Source organism: Neomonachus schauinslandi, chromosome 2, assembly GCF_002201575.2.
Source record: "Neomonachus schauinslandi chromosome 2, ASM220157v2, whole genome shotgun sequence".
Lineage (NCBI taxonomy): Eukaryota > Metazoa > Chordata > Mammalia > Carnivora > Phocidae > Neomonachus > Neomonachus schauinslandi.
In genome coordinates, this window is record NC_058404.1 from 190,303,928 (window position 1) to 190,325,806 (window position 21,879).

The following is a 21,879-nucleotide window of genomic DNA, read 5'->3' on the forward strand; positions in this document are numbered from 1 at the left end:
ATCTTCTCTCTTTCCTCTGTTGCTTTGGCAAGGATGAGGTGGGCAAGGACAGTTCTCATACTAGTTAGTCCTTCAGAGTGGGTGAGCAGTGGTCCCTAATCCCAAATGGGACTTGCTGTGCCGCAGGTAAAGGAGTGCCCAGAGAAGTATGGACATGTCAAAAGGAGCTACCAGAAGGCACTCTCACTGGTCACATTTGGAACTATTTGAGCATCAAAATAAATAATGAAATAGGAATGGATAATAAGCCATAGAGTGAAATAGGAATCTGTGAGCCCATACTGATAAAAATATATGAATGAATATATAGATTCTACCTTACAGTAAAATGCCAACTAATACATGTAGAAGGAATAATGGAATTAGGAAAAGAACCATTTCATAACCATCATAATAATTGATTTAGACAGGAAACATCAACAGATGCTAAAACTAGTGGGTAAGAATTTGATGGGAAATAAGCTGTTTACGTAGTCTCAAAATATCTCTCAAGAAGATACTGACTAATTTGAATGGGGAAGAGAGCAACCACAGTGGAGAAATCTGACAATACCACTCTCCAAGTGATCAAAGTTAATACCACCAGAAATAGGACAAAAGATACCAAATGCCTCCTATAGGATGTACTGAGATGGTCCCAACCTCATGTCAGAGGTGATTCCTGCTGAGAATGCACAGGTAAATCTAAGGAAAACCAAACTGAGGGAAAGTCTGTAAAATAAGTGACCTGTGTTCTTCAAAATAGGTCAAGGTCATAAAAGACAAAAAGGACTGAGGGATTGTTCAAGTTTAAAGGAGACTAAAGAGATGTGATACTAAATGCAACCTGGACTCTGCATCACGTTAAAAAGAAAACAAACGATAGGGGTGCCTGAGTGGCTCGGTCAGTTAAGCAGCTGACTCTTGATTTCAGCTCAGGTCGTGATCTCAGAGTCCTGGGATCGAGCCCCATGTCAGGCTCCATGCTCAGTGGGGAGTCTGCTTGAGAGCTCTCTCTCCCTCTGCCCCTTCTCCTGCTCACTCTCTCTCTCAAGTAAATAAATAAATCTTAAAAAAAACAAACAAACAAACTAAGGGAACTGTTGGCAAAATTGGAATAAGGTCTGTAGATGAGAGGGGCGCCTGGGTGGCTCAGTTGGTTAAGCGACTGCCTTCGGCTCGGGTCATGATCCTGGAGTCCTGGGATCGAGTCCCATGTCGGGCTCCCTGCTCAGCGGGGTGTCTGCTTCTCTCTCTGACCCTCCTCCCTCTCATGCTCTCTGTCTCTCATTCTCTCTCTCTCAAATAAATAAATAAAATCTTTAAAAAAAAAAAAGATCTGTAGATGAGATAACAGAACTGTGTCAGTGTTAATTTCCTGATTTTGATCATTGAAGTGTGGTTATATAAGAGAATGCCTTTAAAAAATATTTTTAAAGGATATACACATTAAAGTATTTAGAGGTAAGGGGTAAGATGTCTGCAACTCACTCTCAAATGCTTCAGCGACAGTTTATGCACACACACCTGCACACAGGAGCACACAGGCACACACATATACACACACCCACGTGCACACACCTGCACACATGCATACACTTGCTCACGCAAACACACACACAGAAGAAGAAAGAGGTGAAGAGAGGAGAGAGAGAATATGATAAAGCAAATGCGGTAAAATGTTAACATGTAGAGAATCTAGGTAAAGGATATGGAGGGATTCCTTGTACTACATTTGCAACTTTCTGTAAGTCTAAAATCATGTCAAAATTAAAAGCTAAAAAATTGCCATGGGAATTAAATGTGATAACACAGATAAAGCTCATCAAGTGCTTAGCAATAGTACCTGGCATGTAGGATATATTTTCTGCAAGACGGCAAATATTATAAACTTACCTGCTAATATACAGTCTTCTGCTCTCTCCAGCCCATCTGCCCACTGTCCACAGAACACACCCAGTCTGTCTGTCCTGGATGCCCTGCTTTCTCGTGTCTCTCTTGGCCGTGCATCCTCTCGGCCAGGGTGAAACACATTTACTTTAGCTCCAGTGGCTTTCCCAAGAAATTTTATTGACTACTACTTATATGTAGCTCTCCCTTTCCTGAATTCCTGCGACCAAATGATTGATCTAAAAAGTAAGTGACAGCCCCTTTTTTGGTCATCTATGATTTTTCTCCTTATAAAAAGAAGAATTATATTGTCCAACATTTTTTCCAGAAGAAGGTGGCTTGATTAGAAATATGCGTTCCAAATCACAGAGCAATATGTATACAAATAATCCAACATGTAAGAAAAAAACAAGTGGATGTATACTTATGAAAGAGTATAGGAAAAGGTACAGAGATGTAGAAATGGTCACTTTTGGAAGTGGGGTTGAGGGAGGAAAGGGGACACTTTAAAATTTTTATTTGTGTGTTTTAAGTTTTTTGTGTGTCTATAAAAACTTTGTTTTCTATATAATTTAGGAACAGTTCTGGGTGCTTGAGATACACCAATAAGCAAAAAACCTAGAAAGATCTCTGTCCTAATAGAGATGACATTCTCAAGGGAGAAGACAGACAATAAATACAAACATAATAAACATACCAATTATGTGGGATGTTAAAATTAAGTAAAAAGAGCACTTAGAGCAGGGTAGGGAAGATCAGCAATACTGGGGAAGGTGTGAGACAGCTTTCAGTATTGAATTGGGGAGTCATTTAGGAGGTGGTATTTGAGGCAAGACTGCAGATCATAATGTGACCTCAAGCCTTCTGAGAGTTAATTCCTGAAATATGTGGGAAAGCAATTCCTGAAAATTTGAGAGATGGTGTAATTGTTTCCTTGGTGAGTAAGCATCTTGCCTTGACAAGATTTCAAAATAAGTGTAAAAATATCTAAAAGAAGCAAATATCGAAGCATTGTTATTTTTCAGATTAAAATCTGTGCATATTTACTATTTTAGGTATTGGTGATGATTAAGAGGAGGTGGTCTACACGAAACAGGTCAGCCTTGCAATTCTGCTTGATCTGGAATCATATTCCATTTATATGCAGTGTTAGAACATTTATAAGAATGTAGGTTCACAGTATTTTAAATTTAATTCATTAGAAGAATTATTAAATTTTGTCAGTTAATTGGAGTGCTTAGAAAAGAAATTGAATAAACGTATACAGGTTATTTCAAGATGTTTATTTAACTACATTTGTGAATGGGACCAAAGAATCAAAAGCCTTTTGAAAGTGACCATTTAAGATTTGCTAGCCTTATAAATAGAATAATAAGCTTTGTAAGCCAGACTTCAATTTAAAGAAGAACTGATTCTCTGAATATATAACTTTAATAAGTGTAATATTACCTATTTTACTGTAGCATTGTAGTTTACACTGACTGGTATGAAACTTGATACATAAAGGAAACTTGAAAAAGTAATGTATTCCCACTCTGCTTTCTCAGCTATAAAATAAATGTTTTTGGCATAATTTTATAAGTTCTAAATAACTTGTTAATATTTGCTATAAGTGATAACTGACAGAGATAAAGCCTTCTAGATGAGAATCTTTTTTTTTTTTTAAAGATTTTATTTATTTATTTGACAGAGAGAGACAGAGCGAGAGAGGGAACACAAGCAGGGGAAGCAGGAGAGGGAGAAGCAGGCTTCCCGCCGAGCAGGGAGCCCGATGCGGGGCTCGATCCCAGGACCCTGGGATCACGACCTGAGCCGAAGGCAGACGCTTAACGACTGAGCCACCCAGGCGCCCCTTTCTAGATGAGAATCTTAAAAAAAGACACCCACGGGGTGCCTGGGTGGCTCAGTCGGTTGAGCGTTCGGCTCAGGTCATGATCCCAGGGTCCTGGGATCGGGCCCCACATCGGGCTCCCTGCTCAGCGGGAGTCGGCTCCCTCTCCCTCTGCTGCTCCCCCTGCTTGTACTCTCTCACCCTTTCTCTCTCTCTCTCTCTCTCTGTCAAATAAGTAGATAAAATCCTAAGAAAAAGAAAAGAAAAAAAAGGCACCCTTACAAAACATGAAGAAATGATCAACTTATGAATTTTCTAGAATTTTTTTCCACCCTAAGAATCTACTACAGTAGAACCCCTAAAGTTGGGTATTTATTTATTTATTTATTTATTTAAGTAATCGCTATACCCAATGTGGGCCTCAAACTCACAACCGGAGATCAAGAGTCCCATGCTCTACTGACAGAGCCAGCCAGACGCCCCTAAAGTTAGGCTTTTGAAATGGCTTTACTGCCTGCTCACTACAAGGAACATTGCTTTTCAAAACCAAAGTAAAACTTTGAATAATTTGCTCTGGAGACAGAGATCACCCTGGCAATATAATTACTAAAGAGTGGGTATATGGTGAGCTGCCTCTCACGTGGGCTGCTCTAGCTGGGGATGCCCAGGGTGACCATCAGCAGGGACAACAGGGTTTCCCTACGGATTGGCTCACCATTCTCTTGAGCAGTACCAAGAAGGTCCACTGGCTTCACATCAGCATCTCCTTTTCCATAGAACGGACACTTTTTGTCCTACCTTTTAAAATCTTGAGAGAATTGTTACAGAAGAAAAAAAAATGCATTACATCCTATCGATTCTTCCCCAAATGGCAAAAGAAAAATCACTGTTGTTGCAAAGTTGTTTGTCATTGTTACTTATTATTTTTTCCAAAACAAAAACAATAAAACAAATAGTCACATGCCCTGTATAAATTTGTTTTATTTAGCTGAGAACTTGACCTATGAATATCACAGAAATGCATATATATTCAATATGTAGTTGAACTGGTGAATTTTTAGTTGAATTTTAGTTGAATTTAGTTGAATTTCAATATTGAATTTTTAGTGTATACCTGTGGCATCTCCCTTGCACATTACCACATAGCCCAAATCAAAGTGCTGAGCTTAGGGCCTGGTATGTAGTAGGTGCTCTATTTGTGATAAATTTGAACCTATTATTTCGCATTAAAAATAACATTTTAGAGTGGGAAGGAAAATCAGAGATCGTCTTATGCAAGCTGGTTATTTTACAAATGAGAAAACTAGATTTCCAATTTCAAAACTGATGATTAGAGTAAGTACTTCTCAGGGTTCTGGTGAGGACACAATGAGCTGATGCATGTGGAGTACTCAGCACAAAGCCTGGCACGTGGCAAATACTCAGTAGGGATCAGGCGGTAGTTATGTCAAGTGGGAACTCTTATTTGCTGACTAACTGTTGACATTGTGGTAGAAAAGAAAATGCGATTATAGGGGCAAAGGAGAGCATGAAACCTAATATATTTGGCAAGAATTTTATGTGTGTCATAATTACATAGGTTTCTTATGAAGCTCCACTTAGTTTAACAACCAAAACTAAAAGGAGAAGGAGGTGGAGGAGGGAGGCAGGGGGAGTAGGATCAGCAGGGGGAGAATGGGGAGGGGGAGAGGGAGGAGAAGAAATCTGTCACATATAGAAATTCATCTAAAATGGGCACAGGAGGGCGCCTGGGTGGCTCAGTCGGTTAAGCGTCTGCTTTCAGCTCAGGTCATGATCTCAGGGTCCTGGGATCAAGCTCCCCGCTCAGTGGGGGTTCTGCTTCTCCCTCTCCATCTGCCCCTTCCCCTTCTCACACTCTCTTGCTCTCTCTCTCTCAAATAAAAAAATAAAATCTTTTAAAAAAATAAAAATAAAAGGGGCACAGGAACTTCTCTGAGTGGCTGTGTCCCTCTCCAGCATCATATCCTGAGATCATGGTTCACTTTTGAGATTCCCTGTGCCTTACCTGAGTCTCCTTCTGCCCCCCTCTGATTTCCAAAGATGTACCCCACATGTTGTGTAAGTATTTGAACTCCATGTGGGTGATGTAGGTGATTGCTCATTTGTTTAATATCCAAACCTTATTTATTTATTTATTTTTCAGGAATATTGTTAGATCAAGAAATTCTGGATTTGAGTAACATTGCTCTGGTAGGCAGAAAAATGTCCCCCAAAGATGTCCCAGATTAGCTGGGTGGGCCCAATGGAGTCACAAGGATCCTCATTTGAGGGAGGCATGCGGGTCACAGTCCTCAGAATCATCACCTGTATGATGGAAGCAGAGGTTGGAGGGACATCATTGCTGGAAAGAGCCCCAAGCCAAGGAATGCAGGCAGCCTCTAGAAGGTGGGAAAGCAGGAAAACACACTCTCCCCTAGAGCCTCCAGAAGGAAGGCCACCCTGCCAATAGCTTTACTTACCTGAGAAAGGCCCATGGTGGACTTCTGGCCTCCGAAACTCTTAAGATAATAAATGCATGTTGTTATCAACCACCAAGTTCATGGCAGTTTGCTTCAGCAGCAATAGGAGACTAATACAATTGTTATTTTGGATTATGTTGGACATTTTTGCTAAAGCATGCATTAGTTCTCACTGATCACCAACTGCTGCACAGCAACCTTATGATTTAGAAAACAGTTTCTTATTTTATTTTTTCAGTGAAAGAGCAAGCATTTTCATTACATTCTTCGGAAGTGTGAAGAACTGTTTAATCCAATTTTCAGAGGGTTTCCTATTTTTCTTGATAGAGAGAGGAGTGTATTTGTAACATAACTCTGTTCTGATTTGACATGGAAGGGTTTTTGCTATCCAAAAATCTTTGATTGATTGCATACTTTATTGGTATGTCTTCATTAGTGAAAATCCTGTTTTATGGCCCATATTTGTGTTCTCCCCAAATCCATATGTCGAAATTCTAACCCCCAGTGTGATGTATTTAAGAGGTGGGGACTTTGGGTGGTTTAGGCCATGAGAGGGGAACCCTGATGAGTGAGATTAGTGCCTTTATACGGAGGGACGGGAGAGCGTGTTCTGGTCTCTGGCACTCTGACTCTGTCACATGAGGCTACAAGAAACTGGCCGTCTGCAGGCCAGGACACAGGCTCTCTCCAGACACCAGATCTGCCAGCACCTTGATCGTTGACTCTAGCCTCCAGAACTGTGAGAAATACATTTCTGTCGTTTCAGCCAGTCGATGGTAATTTGTTATCGCAGCCCAAACAGACCGAGACATCACGTACTGCCCAAAGTCACAGAGCGAACGTGAAGTAGGACTTCGTTTCGCTGATAATGAATTACTTCTCTGAAATTAGCTCAGTTGCAATGGCTTTGATCTCTGCAGTATCAGTAATGATATATCAATGTATGCATATGATAGTTACCTTTAAAGGACATATGAGAATTAATCTTCATTATCACACTCTAACCAATGTTACAGAATAATGTTACGATTAACAGTTTGACTTTACATGGACTGCTAGGCTAGAAGGAATGGGGCCCTGGGAGCCCATCAGACACTTTGGTGAACATTAGAAGACACCCCCTCTGGGTGGAAACTTTCCCGAGGGTGCAGGCCATGACAAGCCAGCGGGGGCATGGGCTAGATTTGAAGAGCTGCCTCTTGGGCCGGGTGTAACTCACATAGCCACCTGCAGAAACCCTGGGAAGGGGCCTTAGACGTCTTTCAAGAAAGGTAGTCATGGTGCAGTAGGGAAAACAATGGCCTTGGCCTTATACAGAAGGGGGTTGAATCCTTTCTCCATTATTTACTAATAAGGTGACCTGAGCAAGCTACATCAGTTCTCTGAACCTAAAATTGCTCATCTGTAAAATAAAGACAAAAATATTTATTTTGAATAATTGTTGTGAGAATGAGGAAGAAAGTATGGAGAGTCCCTGGCCCACACTAGATGGTGGTCATTATCATGTAGTTTGCAACTTCTCATTTTGTAATTGAGGAATGGAGACGTCGAAAGGGCTGGGCCTCACCTAAGGCACATTAACACTTTTCCCCCATTTGACCCCCAGCCACTACCAAGGGTGACTTGAAGCATTAGGCAGGAAGTGAGTTTGGTGATTTTTTTTTTCCTAGGTGTGGGAAAAATATAACCATTTCGATGGGCTCTGGGCCTGAGATTTTACTTTCACACCAATTATTTACTTACAGCCCATTTTGGTGACTTTGAACATCGGACACTTAATTTTTAAAAAAGGAATTTATTTTCTATTTAGACTGTCATTAGCAATAGGGAACCACTCAAGTCTGCAATTTGGTGGGGGGGAATAAGAGCCTATGAATCGCTTAGTTACTTCATAAGAGGGACTGGAGAGGGGTCCCCAGGACCCCAGGGGACACGATGCTGTGTTTATACCAGGTGGGTGTCACCTGGTGGTCACGGTTTGACACTTTCAAGGTGTTACAGATGCTTCTGAAACCCTTGAAAGCTCTGAACTCAGTTGCCAGGAAAATTCACAAAAGCCTGCAGTTGGACTCCTTGGAACACATCCATCTTGGTCAAGGTTAGCATCTTGATGAAGTCATTCCACTACCAGAGGCAAAAGTGAATTTGCTCTGCACACACCTGAAGCAGTGATCACGTTGAAGGCTGTGGCCAGGCTAATGTGGTTAGCAAGCACATCCCACGCAGTCCAGTGTGAATCAGCCCCAGGCACTCAGAGAATGAAATCTCTGGAGGGCAGGGATTTTGTCTGTCTCTTCTCTGCTCTACTCCCAGCCCCTAGATCAATTTCAATACTCATTGAATGAATAAATGTAACAAGGCTCTCAGATATTTACCATATAATAAACTGTTGCCAGTCTTCCGTATCATTTATTTTTCAACGAACGGTCAGCAGGACTTTATGGTAAACTTGATAAGACATTGACATTTCCAGTCGTTTTCCCAACCCAGCTCTGCACTCTGCCACTGTCTCTTGGATCCATCTCCTATCACGTTAACTACCCCTTCCAGCCCTGTGCCATCTGCATATTTGATGAGTGACATCCGTCTGCTAAGCAGTACTGAGGCTGTGGGATGGAAGGTTGTCCCTTCCATCTGGAAGGGACAGATGGGCCCAGCAGGGAATCATGAGCAATTAGAACAGAAAAGATGCCATGGAAACCTCCAGAAGCTCAGTGTCAAGCAAAGGTAAAGTAAGTCCAAATCGGGTGGTCATTTTAGATGGAGCAAATTTAGGGGATGAGACAACTTTTACTTGGCATGAAGAGAGGGGACCTGAGAAAGGATTCACCCCAGCAGGCATTGTAGGGATAGTGAATTAATGGAGTTTGGTACCTGTATGAGCAAGGGCTCTCCAGACAAACGGAATCAACAGGACATGTGTGTGCAAAGAGAGAGAAAGACAGGCAGAAGGAAAGAGACTTCTTTTTTTAAAGATTTTATTTTATTTAGTAGAGAGAGAGCGCGAGCATGAGCAGGGGGAGAAGCAGAGGCAGAGGGAGAAGCAGGCTCCCTGCTCAGCAAGGAGCTCGATTCGGGGCTCGATCCCAGGACCCTGGGATCATGACCTGAGCTGAAGGCAGAAGCTTAACCGACTGAGCCACCCATGTGCCCCAGAGAATTTTTTTTTTTTTTTTAACTGGCTCATATGACTGTGCAGACTGGCAAGTCCAAAATTTGCAGGCTGGGCTGGCAGGCTGGAGATCCAGGGAAGAGTTGCAGTTTGAGTCCAGTGGCAGCTTGCTGGCAGAATTCCCAATCCCTTTAGGTAGGTCAGTCTTTAGCCTAAGGCTTTCAACTGATTGGGTGAGGCCCACCCACATCCTGGAGGGTAATCTCTCTTACTCAAAGTCTACCGATTGAAATGTTAATCCCATTCAAAAAACACCTTCACAAAAACATCTAGAATAGTGTTTGACCGAATATCTGGGTACAGTGGCCTAGCCAAGTTGGAACAGGTAATTAACCATCATAGTACTGCCTAAGGGAAACCCAACACAAAGCAACGGGGTTTATCTAACTCATGAATTAGGACAACATTCTAATGCCGCTGGGTATTCACATGCTTCCAGGCCCCTTTGTAATTCCATCCCTTATGCCTTCCCCTCACCGCTGACTCATCCTGAAATGCCCTTCTCCAAACCTGCTTCCTTCCCCAATGGAAAAAGTCTACTCATCTTTCCAAGTTCCTATCAAATATCAACCCTGTGATACTTTCTTTAATACCACATCCCATGCAGGAGAACTAATTCCTTCCCTCAGTCCTTCATGCATGTACTGTCCTAGCATTTATCACACTGCATTCCAACTGCTTGACCATCCAACAGGGGATTAGCAAAGTGGTTACAAGCATACACTTTGGTTCCAGACTTCCTCAACTGAATTCTGGACCTCAGCAAGTTACCCAATGTCTGGATACGTTAGTTTCTTCATCTATAAAATGGAAATAAAGTAGTACCAACAATCTGAACTTATAGTGAGGACCTGGTATATGTAGGACTTCTAGAACAGTGTCCAGTATGTAGTAACCACTAAAGAAAAAAAAAGGCAGGGACGCCTGGGTGGCTCAGTTGGTTAAGTGTCTGCCTTTGGCTCAGGTCACGATCCCGGGGTCCTGGGATGGGGTCTCTCATCGGGCTCCTTGCTGAGAGGGGAGTCTGCTTCTCCCTCTCCCTCTGCCCCTCCCCCCCGCTCCTGTGTTCTCTCTCTCTGTCTCTATAGCTTGGTCTCTCTCAAATAAATAAATAAAATCTTTAAAAAAAAGGAAAAAAGGCAGTTATTTTCATTCTTAGTGTTACTGTTCCTATCTGATGCCTATCATGTGGAAGGATGAAATGTTTCTGGAGGACGGGAATGTTACCATATGCCTCTTTCCTCCCCCCTCTAATATTGTGTGGAACAGAGCAGGGGTCGACAGGCATTTACTGGAGTGTTCATCACCTTATATCTGTAGAGCTCTCTAATCACAGATACATATATTGATTCAAAGGTTGGCAACAATATTGCCCATTTAAACCTCATTACAACCTTGGGAGGTCTTATACCCCCATTTCACAGATGAGGAAAGTGAGAAGCAGACAGTAAGTGAATTGTCCAGTGATCACACAGCTGGCAAGTGGCCGAGTCTCTAACTCCAAGGTCAGTGAGAGGGAAGGGCAGAGAGGCCAGAGTTCGGGAAAGCTTTCTTGCCTGGTCCAGGGACCGCCCTTCCTCCCTGCACTTCCTTCTCCTTACCTTCCAGAACACGGCGCTCTGGACTGCAAAGCCTGCGCACGCAAGGAGGTCCCTGTTCACACTGCAGAACTGACTCAGGAGAGGGTGTGAGCCGCAGAGGGCGATCAATACAGGATATCCTCAGCCGTGACTGTGGCCTCTTCGATTTTGGTCTTAATCTCAGGGAGTGGAATTTGGCTGATTGCCACCACTACCAGGTTTGCAGCGTGCGCCGAGGCACTGGCCACGCAGATCCAAAAGGACTCTTCGTACCGTTCCTCCACCACCACGAAGCGGAAGAGCTTCTCCTGGAAGTTGGCGATGCGCTCGGTGAGGTCGTGAAACTTGACCGCGGCCATGAAGCTGGTGATGGCCAATGCCATGACTCCACCTGCAACCCAAAACATCACCCTCGTTCAGCGCTCCTTGGTACAGCTGTGCCGGCCCTCTGTGAGGTGTCATTTCTGTGGCACAGGCGACAAGCTTGCTTTGGGTTGAAAAATTTCTTAGGGTGACACAATGATTTTTTTTTTCCTTAAGTAAACTCTCCCCTCCTCCTCTACCTCAGGACTCCAAGGTGCGGGGTCATGCACTCTACCGATGGAGCAGCCAGGCACCTGGGGATGACACACCTTTTCATGTGCTTTTAAAAGCAGTGGATAATTCACACTGTGAGTGGGGAGAGGTGTGGGAGAGAGGGAGTAGGCTTCATCTCAGATCAACTGCATTCCCTTACCCAACACGGCGTATCCACGTTTGGGTACGTTCAGTCTCTACGTATCTCGGGGTTTGGATGGAGACCCTGAGGCCTCTGTGGGAGGATTAAGAACCCCTCAATGTGCAGACTGGGGGTCCAACCCAGCGCTGGACTGTTCTCTCTTCTTTAATTATCCCTTTTCCACCCTTAAGGGTAAGAAGAGGAGGTAAGAGAAGGAGGAGAGGAAGTAGACGGGAACCTGGAAGGGTTCCAAACTTCACCTACTTCCCTACCTGTTGCTTCCGACCTCCACGTCTCTCTCTTCTTTCTACTTTTCTACTGCTTGCTTTTAATATTTAAAAGACACATTTATCATGCTTTTTGCTTAGATTATTATATCTTCATTAAAGAAAATTTGGACACCAGAGAAAATCACAAAGATGAAAATACAAATTCACTTTTATCCTAAAAGCCGGGTATAAATACTTTGAACGTTTTAATGTATTCTCTTTAACAAGATTGTATTCTGAAGCTCTTACCGTTTTCTGCTTGTTTTTTCCCCTTTACTTGAACATTTGTCTATATTGTTAAATATTCTGTTATAGCACCACTTTGAACTGGTGTATAATATGTTCTTCAAGCAACACACCTACTTAATTTAATTAAGTTTAATTGGGTATGACTTTATTTCTGGATATCTAGATTGCAACTACATTTTGGTATTACAAAGTGCTGCAGAACATATGAACACCTTTTTATAAACATCTCTGTGCTCTTTTCCAGTTATGGCCTTAGTATAAACCCCTATTTGGATTTGTTTAATTAAAAAATATTCATGTTTTCGGGGCTCATGAGTGGCTCAGTTGGTTGAGTCCCACTCTTGGTTTCAGCTCAGGTGGTGATCTCCAGGTCACGGGATCAAGACCCGCCTCAAGCTCCATGCTCAGTGGGAGGTTTGCTTCTGTCCCTCTCTCTCTTTGCCTCCCCACCCCGCTCACGCTCGCTCTCTCTAAATTAAATAAATCTTTAAAAAAATATTCATATTTTTATGCCTTTTAACACTAAAGTTCTGTTGAACTGCCTTTTTAAAATATTCTCATCAGAGGCGCCTGGGTGGCTCAGTTGGTTAAGTGACTGCCTTCGGCTCAGGTCATGATCCTGGAGTCCCGGGATCGAGTCCCGCATCGGGCTCCCTGCTTGGCAGGGAGTCTGCTTCTCCCTCTGACCCTCCCCCCTCTCATGTGCTCAATCTCTCTCTCTCTCTCATTTTGTCTCAAATAAATAAATAAAATCTTTAAAAAAAAAATTCTCATCAGTAGTGCTTGAGAACGCCATCTCTCTGATGTAGTAACTTGACAGAGATGAACATTTATTTAATCGTAGGACTGAGCACTTTTTACATGCCAGCCACTACGAGGATTCATGTGGATGGAAACAAGACACCTGCAGTCCAGATGGGGTGAGCCATGTATATAAGTAATTCTATAGGATGGTCATGGTCTGCAAATGCAGGCAAATACATAGTAACTGATCTACTGACATTACATTACAATACATGCTAAAACATTATCTGCTTGTGTACTTTATGGTCACCCTGTATAAAGCAAACGTAGTGATGGGTTATTGCCATCATGATCCTTGACCATTTGACTGAGGTTTTCTGAAACAGCCTCATTTCTGGGGATTTTACTATTTTTGCTACGTATGGCTTTTTAAGTGCATAACTAAATGTGAATTAATTTCACATAATTACTGTGTATCAATATACTCTCAAATCAACACACACTTTTGGTTTTTGTCTCAGAAAATAGGTCATGATCGTTATAAAGGATACCATGATTAAACAAAAGACAAAGGGCTTAGACTCAGTTGTACGTTGGTTGGAATCCCACCTCTGCTACTTACTGCTGTGTGGCCTTGGGTAAGGCTTTTAATTTCTCTGAGCTTCAGGATCTTCATCTGTAAATATGGGTCTAATGATACTGCCTCATAAGGAGGTTGTGAGGTTTAAATGAAAAGAGGCCTATAAAAGAGGCCAAATGCTCATCTCCTGTCATTTGGAAGGCTCCCTCCCACCCTCACAGCTGTGGCCCCACCTCTTCCCCTCTTCCTCTCTTCCCCCTGCCACCCCCAGCTCTCTTCTCTCTTCTCCTCTTACCCCCACCTCTCCTCTTTGCTCTAAGTCCTCAGCCACTCAGGCATGCCACCAATTTGGCTCTTTACTGTGACAGAGATTCTGCAACTTTCAGTAAAGAGGACATTCATGCCCATGAGGAAGGTTATAGATTAGAGAAGTGGAGGCTGAGGTGGGTGTTTTAATTCCTGCACACCTTCTACCTACCTACTTGGAACTCAGCCTGGTCGTGGCAGTGGACGTGAATTTCTCTCCCTGGGGGCCTTCCTTACCTGCCAGGACATTCCATAGGCAGATGCCCCCGGGGCCGTTGACTGCCCTATATGGAACCTGGATCATGTTGAGAATGGCAAAGCCCATGCTGACCAGAGCCAGGGCCAAAGCCAAGAAGAGGAGCAGCAGAATTGTCACGTGGAGGCCTGCATTGAGTTCCTTCACCAGGTGTGGGAAGACTGGGAAGAGAAGACACAGCCAATATTTCAGTGTCAGAGCTGGGCTCAAGTTCATACAGTCCAGGCCTGCTTACCCCAGAAGCTCTAATAGAGGGGAGAGAGGGCAAGGCAGCAAGGGCTGGGTTTTCAAAAAGCAGGAGACTTCTCAGGTGGCCAATAATCCTCTCTTTCTGGCAGTGGATGCAAAATCGGAATGTGCCCTAGCTGGCAATTTAAGTTGCACTGACTTCAAAGCTCTGGGATCTGGTGTGAGCTGATGCACACAAGCCCTAAACGGTGGCTCTTTAGCAAAGGAGGTTGGCAAGAAAGTCAGCCAAAGAGGGCCGATTGAAAAGCTTTAATCTGGGTCATAGAGAAATCAGAGAGGTAGAAGAGGTTTCAGGTACATCTGTGAAGAGTGTAGAAAGGCATAGCAGAGTGAAGCCTAGACCTGGCATCCAAAGATCTGGGTTCAAATCCCAGTTTTGCTCATTTGCCACAAGTATAAAATAGGATCCTCTAATCCCTGCCTCCCCTACCCATCTTACCAGATTGTTGAGTAGATCAAGTGAAGTGCACAGGAATAATAATAGCACTTAGTAAGCACTGATAGGAAGCTAGGAGCATCATCTTGGATCCCTCATAATGACTTGGCAAGGTAGTCATTTTTCCCCATGTATGATGGACCCTTACTTCTCATGTGCACTGTATTCTATTAGAGTATTAATTTTCCATATTAATGTGGCAGGATAATTTGGTGAGATATTAATTTGTATCTGTTTTCTCTATATTGGCCACCACACAGTAGCCATGAAGAGTAAATGATACAGTATGGCAGATATTGCCTGGGAAAGACTGAGTTCTCAAAATGGCGGCCGGGGCTGTTGCGGTTCTATTGTTACTCTCTGACATAGGAAAAGTCACGTGACTCCTCAGAGCCTCAGTTTTCTCATCAGTATAATGGGGTAGCAATAGCTGCCTATGAATGGAGGGTAATCAACATTTACTGAGTACAGTCATGTCAAGAGCCAAATCCTTTACATCATTATTTTATTCAGTGCTTGTGACAAGGATATAAGGTAGATTTTATTAAACCCATTTCAGCATAGGCTTGGACATTAAGTCCCTTATCTTTGGGCAAGGTGACTCTGAATTCTATATAGGATTATAGTCCTAGATACCATATGATATATGGAGTTTAGAGCACTGTTTTCAGTAATTACACTGAGGAATTAAAAATGACGGAAGCTAAAGAAAGCTAAAGAATGCCCAAGCATACCCCTTCCTCTGCAGCTACTCTGGGGTTTCTACTGAGCACCTCCGGGTCAAATCAGGGTCCACTTTGTGAGTCCAAACTCCCTGCTTCATCCTTTGATGTCAGGATGAGCCCCTCCTTGTCTCTGCCCCCCACCCCCCTGGGGAGCCAGGACTCAAAGCTTTCCTGGTTCCCCTCACTCTCCTGAACGCTTTTCCCCTCTGGCTCTTTGCTGGCTCACCTGCCTCCCTGTAGTCACAGAAGGTTGGCAGCTCCCAAGCTTGAGAACTAGAATTTTGGTCCTTCTCCCTTTAAAATCCTTTCCATTGAGAAGTTTCCAGACACTCCATATTTACATCCTAGTTCTAATCTAACTTTCTTTCCAGTTTTGCATTTCCATTTGTATTTATCTCCATGTGGTTATCTTGTCGGCATCAGAAACTTTACCCTGAGCTTCTATCCAAGGGATTTTTCTTTGCAAGGCTTCTCTTTAACCATTGCGTCTCTCCTTTCATAGTGTCCCTTAGGTTTGTTTTTTTTTTTCTTTCCAAACTTTCAGCCCTGTGTGAGAGAACGCTGTGATAGATGCAAGTCTGTCCCTAACCTGCAGCAGTGCAAAACCAGCCGACACAGCCTGGCTCAGCTCCAGTGAAAGTGTTCAGAGAGAATCACACCCAAGGCTCTGTGAATGGAAGTTTATATACCTTCCCTGGGGACACCCCAGGGCAGCCGGGAACTAAACATTCTTGAACACTGCCCTACCCAGAGCTGATATTAAAACATCCTTTATGATTGTCACATGGTTCTGGTGCTTCAGAGAGCAGACCGAGTTAGATGAACCCCCGGAGGCTGTCTCCCGTGGGGCATCCCTCTGGGAACTTAAGAGGAGAGAAAGGGACATTTATTGAGTTCCTCTCCAGTGGGCAAACAGAAAGTGCTCCTTTACTCTGGCTTCTGGCAGAGGGAGTTTACATTTCTGTGAGCTGGGATGGCAGGGGTTTATTTGACCCTGCTGTGGAAGGGCTCAGTCTTTGTTCTTCTCAGGAGTCCTTCTACTGCAAAGCTGGTGTCTGCTTCAGCTCCTTCTCCAGAACCAGTGTCTGTGCTCGGGGATTCTTTTTTTTTTTTTTAAGATTTTATTTATTTGACAGAGAGAGAGATAGCGAGAGCAGGAACACAAGCAGGGGGAGTGGGAGAGGGAGAAGCAGGCTTCCTGACGAGCAGGGAGCCCGATGTGGGACTCGATCCCAGGACCCCGGGATCATGACCCGAGCCGAAGGCAGACGCTTAATGACTGAGCCACCCAGGCGCCCCTGTGCTCAGGGATTCTAAATTATGCTAGACCTACCAACTACTACCTCACATCCTCTATTATATGTTGAACCATGCCCTCCCTGCCATCCCCCACAAAAAAGAGGGGGTGAGGTCCCAATCTCCAGCATTTCAGAATATGACCTTATTTGGAAATAGGGTCTTTACAGAGCTAATTAAGATGAGGTTGTTAAGATGGGCCCTAATCCAATGTGATTGGTGTTCTGATAAAAGGGGAAATTTGGACACAGAAACACTTGGAGGGAAGACCATGTGAAGAGACACGGGGAGGATGCCATGTGAAGACCGGATGACATGGCGACAAGCCAAGAACACCTGGGGCTACCAGGAGCTGGAAGAGGCTAGCAAGGCTCCTTCTCCCATTGGTTTGAGAGGGAGCACGGCTTTGTCGACAAGCTGATTTCTGAGTTCGAGCCTCCAGAACTATGAGAATATGTTTCTATTGTTTAAGTCACTCAGTTTGTGGTAGTATTTGGTTACAGCAGCTCCAGGCAACCACTCAGTCATTTCTAGTGGGATCTGTCCACCCTGGATCCTCCCACCCCTGAGAATCCCCATTCACCCACCACCTCCCCATGACCCTTTGCTGAACTATGGGGTCAGGCTAACCTGGGTTGGGGTCTGGCTCCAGCATTCAGGGCTCTGTGACCTTCAGCAAGCTGCTTAACCTCTCTGAGCCTTAGTTTTCTCCTGACAGGGTTGTGGAGGATTAGTGTAGCATAAGTCACAAGTTTGGTGTCTTGATGGGAACATCCAAGGCAAATGAATTTAAAAGTACTTTATTGCTATTCATTCAACCAATGTTTTTGAGTGCCGGTGTTTTAATGCACTCTTCTGGGGGCTTGAGATCATCAATGAATAAAACAAGATCCTTGCCCTCATGGCAACACATTCTATAGGGGTGGAAACAGATAATAAATAATAAACATAACATAAATTATCTAGTATGTAAGAAGGCAGTTATCATGGTCACATGATACATCATGCTGTATAATTACCAGTGGCTATTTTTATTATATTCCCTAAGCACTGTCTTATTAAAGTCTCCGGAGTCCTGTTGCTATTGATTGTCACTCCCCTGTTCAAGCTTGGGAACTTCCTTCATGAGGTCTTTCATTTCAATTAATAACGACTATTTAAAAATTGTGCCTTTTCTCCCTCAATTGTGTACGTGTGTGTGTGGTTTTGAAAGAATCCCAAACTTCCAAAAATTGTAAGAATGGTACAAAAGCATTTGTTTTTTTTTCTCCTGAACCATTTGCAGGTAAATTGTCCCCGCATCCTTGAGTACGTTAGGGCCTATTTCATTCAAAAAGAGATTTCCTTGCAGAACCACAGTACCCAAATCATTGAGTCAATGCTGGTACAAGCCTGCCACTTAATCCTGACACCCCATTCAAGTTCCACCAATTGTCTCACCAAGTGACGTCTTTTAGAGCAAACAGACCCAATTCAGAATCCCCTCGTGTGTGTAGTTGCCATGGTCTCCTTCGGATGACCTCTATTTTTATTTCTTTATGTGTGTGTGTTTTCCGTTTGTGTGTTGGTGTGTGTGTAATGTTTTTAATAGAGCTATTTTTCCAGTATCCCTGGCCCAATATAATTGCTGGGTAAATATAAATATTCCCAGAGACTTTTTTTCCTGACTATCCAAAACAAATATGCATTTCTTTTATTCGTATAAGTGATGCCAATTCATATTATTATATTTGTCAATGGCTTTAGCTTTCTGTCTTTATGCATTTAATAAGATACTTAACCCTGGGCAGGATTCTAAAAACTACAATTCTGAAATATAGAAATCAAATGAGTAAAATTCCTTATCCCCTTGCATTGCATTATGTTGATGAATTATGGTTGTGTAGGACACTGTTCTCATGAGCGATCCAACTGATTCTAAAGGCTTGCAGAATATTGACTTCTTTGCTTTGTTTTTTAATTCCCAGAAGATCCTTCATAAGCTGGGCTTGGATTTCTGCTCTGTTTACACGGGCAGCAGCTCTGAGGGGAGACTAGATGTCAGCTGATGACAGTGCCTGCTCACGTTCATGGAGAGCTGCCAGTGCCTTGCCCCAGATCTCCCCTCCAGGGATCGCCCAACTTGGGCTCTCAACCCAAGTAGTCTGATTCCAGAGCCCGGGCTCACAGCCCCTTTGCCTGTTCTCAGACTACAGAGCTTTTATATAAACAGAAGTGGAAGCGCGCTGGGCTGGCTGATAATACCACAGTCACGTGGCATGGTTCCGAAGTCTGGCTCTGCTGTTTCCTGGCTGAGGGACCTCAGGCAAGTTATATAACCTCTCCAAGTCTCAGTGTTGTCCTCTGCAAAATGGGAACGTTTAAGAATTCCTTCTTCATAAATTTGTTATGAGGTTTAAAAGAGAGAAGCCATGTAAAGCATTTAGCAGAATGTCTGATACATATATCAGTATTTTAATAGTTACTTCTAATAGAGGTAAACTACAGAAGTATACAAATCTCTATTTTTAATATTTCTATAAGCCTCTACAGAAAAAAAAAATTCTTTTGGTGGTCATCATGCCTTAGATTGAGGCAGAAGTCAAATTCTACAGTTAGAGATAAGCACCCTTACAAATTAAAAAAAAAAAAGTGTTCTACAGCAGCTTGCGTGCCTGGAATATACTCACTCGTGAATTGGGACTGGCGGCCCCCGAGCCCGCACTGTCGAACTTTACATCCTCGGAAGAGCCCGTAGTAAATATCGCCAATGAACTTGACCAGCTCTGGATCAGTGGCATTGACCAGGTCCACTCCGGTCTGACAAAGGATTTTCCCACTCAGCCAGTGGGGCGCTGCCAGGGCAATGATGATCAGGATAAAGGAGGAGAAGCTGAGTAAAGATGATAGCCCATACCACACCTTTTTGAACCATCCAGGCATTCTAGTGGGTGCAGGTCATCCTGCAGGTGGCCGGCATTCTCTGGACACTCTGCAATCCCCTGCTCCAGGGTTAGCTCTTCCAAATACAGCATTTCAGGATTTCCAGTGCATCTTCTGGTCCTCCCTCAATGCCTGCCTCCACAGCCCGTGTTTACTACAAGCACGTCCGGAAGTCTCTACAGAGACCGCCTTCACCTGACTCAAGTGTAGAGGAGTGTGTTACTGAAGGAAGTAACTGTATATCTCCCACTAGACTACTGTTTCAGCAGAGGGTTTAATTGTTCCTTTCAGGTATTTAAATTACCCTGGAGTGGACATCTTGATGGCCAGGAAGTTATTAGCAGGCAAAACTAGGTAAACCTAACTATGAAGAGACACTAACTACTCTCAAAAAATGCATGCAATAGAAGGAAACTGAGCATGTAATGATTAGCACTTGAATGCTGCCCACAATGCATGGTGTCAAATGTCGAGCTCCTGGCTGTGTGCCTGGGCATTTCTTTCTGTAAAATGTCACTGTTGTCAGAATCTCCAGAACTGCTATTAATACTTTTGGATGACCTCTGTTCTCAAGGCTTTTAATTGAAATGTGTAAACAAGGCTATATGATACTTGGATTTATCACTCGGTGAATCTGCTGTGGGTAAATTGCAGCAGGAGTCGGTTTGTGGCTGGACTGGGGCAGCCTGGACCCCAACACTCACATTCCTGTCCTCCAACAGCACCCTCCCCCGCAACCTTGTGTCATCTGAAGTGGGAAAGAAAAGTGTTTTTCTAATGTGTTAGCAAATACCCACCTTGTCAGGGGCTTTACTTCTTCTAATACTGAAAATCTGTTTTGTTTTGTTTTTTTCTTTTAATCTGTAGCCACCACGAATGAAATATTCCCTACTTTCTATTTTATACTGTGGCTTTTCAATTTTGATTTTTAGTCCATTACTGAATGCCAACTTGATGTCATGTAAGACTGGTAACAGCGACTCTCAATAGTTTTGGGGAGTCACATTTGGCAGAAATGGCACAATAGAATGTTTATTTGGTCACAGAGGTCGGGGGTGGGGGGCAGTTCCGGAGTTTGCATTGTTAACGGACAGGAGTTCCAGAAACCTCACTTGGAGAGCAACGAGGGGCCAGAGGGACATGGAAATGGAAATGTCAGTTTCCTTCCCTATAGTGGGGTTCACTTCTGTGGTCTCTCCACAATGAAAATAAACAAGAGTGTCCCTGAAGCTTGTGTAGAGCTTTTCCTCATACAAAAGGCTTTTACCATATGCTTGCTCCCCACCGCCCCCCGCCACCCATGCTGTGGCAAGCCTTTGTGGTAGGCAAGGGATGTTCTATCCTAATGACCCCTCTCATGAGAAAACTGGATGCAGGGCTTGGGCTGGAGTTCAGGTCTTTGAAATACAGCAGCTCATCTTCATCACAGTGACCCTGAAATAGCAAATGTTTTTCTGGTAATGAAGACATAACAAAAGGCTGAGAAGAGGAGTTGGCACATTAATAAAAGACCAATAATGGTCTTACAGTAATGTTAAGTATGCTTTGGACCTGCGCAATACCTTTGCATTGTATTTCTGCCTCAGATGATGGACCAATGTCAACTATTGTGTTTTAGGGATTAAGCAATTATTTTTAGAACGATTATTTTAGAAAAATAATGGGAAACAAATGATTCCCAACAAGCCCTTGAGATGCTGAATGGAAATGTGGTTAAGTAGAACTCTCCTGAAGACCTGGGTTCAAATTCCTACTCCTCTGGGCAAGTGCTTGAGACTCTTGTGCCTCAGTTTCCTAATCTGTCATGGGATTATTGTACAAAGTAAAATGAAATAGCACACGCAGATTATGGCATACAGAGGGCACCAAAAATGGTGTTGACCTCCTCATCCAGTCTTCTAGCAATTCTGTTCCTGGTAATGACGCTTCTCATAATTAATTGTGTTGTGGGTGACATCCTGTTCTCCAGGAACGTATTTTTGTATGCCTTGTCTGGCACACATGTATTGAGCAAACATCTGTGTGTCTGCTACATGTACGCCACACTGCGTTTGGGTGGAGGGGGACACAGACATGTATAATATTGCCAAAACAGTGATGCAAAAATTGCAGTATACTGTATTTTAAATGTTTAACACTTTACAAATTAATGCTTTTTTTTTTTTAAAGATTTTATTTATTTATTCATGAGAGACAG

General features: G+C 43.3%; 1 protein-coding gene across 1 annotated transcript; it reads right to left on the minus strand.

Moving 5' to 3' along the window:
- Positions 1 to 11,057: 11,057 nt before the first annotated feature.
- CLRN2 (clarin 2) lies at positions 11,058 to 19,682 on the minus strand. The gene is made up of 3 exons (XM_021679389.1): positions 19,430 to 19,682; positions 14,036 to 14,215; positions 11,058 to 11,323 (listed from the first exon to the last, which is right to left on the minus strand). Exons 1-3 carry the CDS (start codon positions 19,680 to 19,682, stop codon positions 11,058 to 11,060), a joined length of 699 nt encoding a protein of 232 aa, XP_021535064.1.
- Between the last annotated feature and the right edge of the window lie 2,197 nt (positions 19,683 to 21,879).